Source organism: Otolemur garnettii, unplaced genomic scaffold, assembly GCF_000181295.1.
Source record: "Otolemur garnettii isolate 467f Iridium unplaced genomic scaffold, OtoGar3 scaffold00220, whole genome shotgun sequence".
Taxonomy (NCBI): domain Eukaryota; kingdom Metazoa; phylum Chordata; class Mammalia; order Primates; family Galagidae; genus Otolemur; species Otolemur garnettii.
The window spans coordinates 1595023-1599825 of NW_003852615.1; the positions used below are offsets into that span (position 1 = coordinate 1595023).

Here is a 4803-nt window from a genome sequence, read left to right on the forward strand (position 1 = left end):
AAAAAAAAAAAAAAAATTTTAGTGGGTGGGTTTAATAGCAGATTGGATACAGCAGAAGATAGGATTAATGAACTTTAAGAAAGGACTTTAAAGTATCCAACTACAGCTCAAAGTGAACAAAAAATGCAAAGAGAGAACACAGTGTAAGAGACAAATGTGAAACAGTCAAAAGGTATAATTTTCATGTAATTGGAGTCCCAGAAGGATTGGGGAGAGAGAGAGAATAGGGCAATATTTAAACATTTTTTTCTAAAACTGAAAGACCTGTTTATTCAAGAAGCTCAGAAACCTGTAGCTGGAAGAATTACAAACATGACTGTTATTTTTTAGCTCACTATAGAACTCTATAGTAATTAAACCAATATTAAGGAAGAAATGTTAAATAGCAAGTAATCAGTCTTTGCTTTTTGAAATATCAGCTCATTACTTCCTTCATTACCAATATTTGTGAAGATGGGATGTTTTTGAGATGTATGCTTGGACAATACTATGAAAAAATAAGGGTTTTAATATACAGTTACAGCTTTTTGATGTTTTTAATATTGGGGGAGAATGATAATATATAGTAAAAGATTGTACATAAATATCTGTTATGTTGGTTTTTTCCCACACTGAAACTTCATCATAGGCTGACAATTCTGGTCCTTTAATACTCTTTCCAAGGAGATTTCATTTTGTGTTTAGAATATTCAGAATACCTTACTACATAACATATTCAGAGTCTATTACATAATTCTACTTCATATACCTTCAGTCAGTAGAATATACTTCTAATACAGGATAAAGCACCATGTAAGATTACTGGGGGGAAAAACCCTTCAAAATGTAAATATCACGTTTTGCAAATTTGTACACTAACAGCTTAGGTTGGAAAAAATGGCTTATGGCAGACCACTTGACACTTATGGAACTAACTCCTAATAATGTTATTACTTCTAATGAAATTTCCTGCCACAGTAAATCTCTACTGGCATTTGCTCCTGTAATCACCATCTAGTCTTTTAGCCTCATTGCTTGGGGCTCTTAATCTATTCTTCAACATGTAAACCCTTCTTACATATGGCTTCTTACAATTTCATAAAATTTATAAATATGATCTTGGTGTAGCTTTCTTCTGCAATTTTTTTAAATATAGAAGGAACTGTCTTTGCATTTGCAACTTACAGTTTCCTGCTTAAACTTAATAATATAATGGAAAATGTAGTGTTTCTTGAAGCCATTAAATTAGCCATTTCTTGCATTAAAAGAAGGCACTTGTGCAGGATTTTGCTTCTTTTTTTAAATCTGAGATTCTTCATTTATTGTTTAGGCTTTTTGTTTTAGTAGTTTCACAATATTAACATCTGGGCTCGGTGCCTGTGGCTCAAGCAGCTAAGGTGCCAGCCACATAACACCTGAGCTGGTGGGTTCAAATCCAGCGCGGGCCTGCCAAACAACAGTGATGGCTGCAACTAGAAAATAGCCGGGCATTGTGGCGGGCGCCTGTGGTCCCAGCTACTTGGGAGGAGGATGCTGGATAATTGCTTGAGTCCAGGAGCTGGAGGTTGCTGTGAGCTGTGATGTCACAGCACTCTACCCAGGGTGATGGCTTGAGGCTCTGTGTCAAAAAAAAAAAAAAAATTAACATCTTGGGAAAAATTGTGATACAATTGTGACAAAACCTGACCTCTGTGTTACTCTGAGTCATTCTCTCCCTATGGTTTGTGGTGATTCACTTGAACATGTATAGTAGAACAGACAGTATTTAATTTTGATGTTCAAAAGTTAGCAACTTAATGAAAGTGTTCTAATATTGATTGTAGTGATGGTTATATAACTCTATGAGTCTACTAAAAAACCATTGTATTGTGTACTTCAGGTGAATTATGTGAGTTATATATTAATAAAGCTGTTATTTTTAAAAAGTTAGCAATTTTTATTTCTTGTAAAATTAAAACAAACTTGAAGTTTGCACCTTATGTGATTGCGTTCTTTCTTTTTTCTCATAAGGATCCTATTGTGAATTTCGAACTTCCAATTCACTTGGAAAAGTGGTTTCCTCGTCACGTAATAAAGACCAAACGGGAAGATATTCGAGAACTCATTTTGAAACTTCATGTACAGCAACAGAAGGGCAGCAGTAACTAGTTAATCTGTATAAACACAACACAGATGTTCTCTAAGATTACTGGAAAGCCTCTTACCAGCATTTGTGTTAGCCAGCTCACAGAGAAGAAAATAACTTGTGGTAGTTTTATAAGGCATTGGACATTATTTAAAATATATAAGATATATTATTAGAATTGTTTGGATATCATAGATGGAGTAGAAATGGGGATGATATAAACTTATTAGCTAGAAATTAAAATTTCATAAATATTTCATATTTTTCTGAGTAAATATGCTTGGATTATGCAATAGTATATGTAATGTGGGAATGTTTTTGTAGATAATAAAACTATGTGATCTGTACTTCCACATGACTGGGTGTTGAGGGGAGTTAGGTCCTCCCAGTGCCAGCCCCAGAGCTTGTCAGATTTGTTGACAAGTCACACCATATTGTAATTCTATTCTTTGCAGCTCAAGCATGCAGTATGAATACTGTGTATTTTTTTTTAAAAAAGAATTTAGTATCAAGGCTTCAGAAAATGCCATTTACGGCATCCCTTCTGTATGGTGTAAAAAAAGACATTCATAATGTTAGGAAGATGACGGGAATCCACTCTTCTAAAGAGCAGCTTTTTATTAATTGCTAAATCAGTTACTCCCATTTCTTTTGATATTATATGTTGGGGTCTGAGAACTTAGTTCATTTGTTCAGTGTAAAATTTGGAACAAAACATTTAGCTTTCCAAAATAGGTTTTTAAAAATTATACATGTAGTTCACCTTAGTTTATTTGAGATATAGCTGTATAAATATTTGCTCCTACATTATTCCAGAATATATGTATACAGTTTCTACAATATAGAAGATAAAATTGATGTCCTCACACTTTAACAAAAAAATACCCTCATGTCCTATTTATTGCTAGAAATAAATATATAATTTTATAGCTCAGTTTAGCCAGTATTCATCTTCAAAGCCAGATTGCTGTCATTGCCTTTATATTTTTAAATTGTAGTTTTTATGAGACCTATGATCCTCATTGAGCTTAATTTTTTATCAGATATTAAGGTAGCAGCTCTAAATTCATGTGATGATGGTGGTATATATGATTAAACATTTCAGAACCTTCTGATGTTATCAGGAATATTTTGAGGGAGACATGATTATAGTGTATTTTCTCAGAAGAAAAAATGCTTTTTAACAATATTATTTTAATCTTCTGTGTTAAGCGTCTCTTGGATTTACATTGTAACTGTGTGTAAAGCAGTGAAGCAAAGGCAATTTAAAATAAAGCTAAAACATCTGGATGTATTATTTCAAAATCATGTGAATTGTCAGTTAAGCCTGTGTCCTTAGCTTTTGTTATCTTGTCACCATCTTTATATTATTAAAGATAGTTGTCTTTTGGAGGTTTCATAGAAAAATGATCATAATTATGTATTTCATTCCCAATTTGTGTGTTTGTGTGTGTGAGACTTTTTAAGGTGACTATTAATTGTTTTGTACATCTAATTTTGGGAAAGAAAGTAAGATATCTTGTGATTTCTGAACTTTTTTGTTTGTATGTTTTTCAAAGATACCACTGTCCTTTATCATGTATGGAAGATTGTTTAAAATTCATTTTCCTAAATTCATGTACAAATAATGCCTTGATGATATCAACATTTTATATTAAAAATATTTCCAATTCATTAAATAGAAGTGTAATATTTTTCTTAAGAAACATGAACCATTGTTAGGAATAAATTTCCAATTGTTATGATGCCCAGTGCATGTCATATAATTAACACTTAAATTAGTTTTTCTTCCTATTTTCAGAAGTGTATAGTTTATTTGAATGTTAATTCAGGGAATGTTTTTAGCATCTACTGCTAGCCAGCATTTTCCTAGACACACAAAAATGAATTATAGCTCTTATTCCTGAGTCATTTATGGACATGTGAATCATTTTAATATTCTCTGTTAAGAACAATAATACAGTTTCTTTGGCAGTACAGAAGGGAACTCAGCCTAGAGGAGGTTTGTGAGTGTTAGTGACAGGAGGTTGAGAGGTAGACAGAGGTTTGTTCATGGAGACAGCAATCATTCCTAGAGAAGATAATGTTATTTAACTTACAACTCTTGTGATTAAACAAAATGCAGGTTTTAAAAAAACATTTCCATTTACTTAATTATGACTTTAATACCTTTTAAAATTAGCTTCTTTTCTTTTTATGTCAGGAGGAAAAAGATTTAGACTTGTCATGTAGAGCCCATTTTAATCTTGTTCCAGCCTGCATTTTATCCTCATCTTTCCACTGTCCCCTACTTTTTAGTCATATAAAATTATTCATTTATGGCTCATGCATGTAATCCAAGGACTGGGAGGCCGAGGCGACAGGATTGCCTGAGCTCACAAGTTCAAGACCAGCCTGAGCCAGAGCGAGCTACCCAGGAGGCTCAGGCAAGAGAATTGCTTGAGTCCAAGAGTTTGAGGTTGCTGTGAGGTACTCTACCTCGGCACTTTACCCAGTGTGACAAAGTTAGACTTTGTCTCCAAAAAAAAAAAAAAAAAAAAAAATTATTCATTAATGTGTTAAGTAAGTATGTCACTTTGGAGTCTCTTGTAACTGAACTTGTTCTTGTGGAGATATGGAAACTTTGCCCATGGGTGGTTGAGAGATAATGGTATGAGGCTGCTGTGACCTATACTCACTTGTGTGGTCTCTTCTCTTAC

At 33.3% G+C, this 4803-nt stretch overlaps 1 protein-coding gene across 1 annotated transcript in view; it reads left to right on the forward strand.

Annotated features, from left to right (window-relative positions):
- Positions 1-3783, forward strand: part of SENP7 (SUMO1/sentrin specific peptidase 7) — a 142337-nt gene extending 138554 nt beyond the window's left edge. Inside the window, exon 24 of the mRNA XM_023508065.1 lies at positions 1990-3783. Coding sequence (XP_023363833.1) covers positions 1990-2127 — 138 coding nt within the window. The 3' untranslated portion in view covers positions 2128-3783. The remainder of the gene's footprint in view (positions 1-1989) is intronic.
- The last annotated feature ends 1020 nt before the right edge of the window (positions 3784-4803 follow it).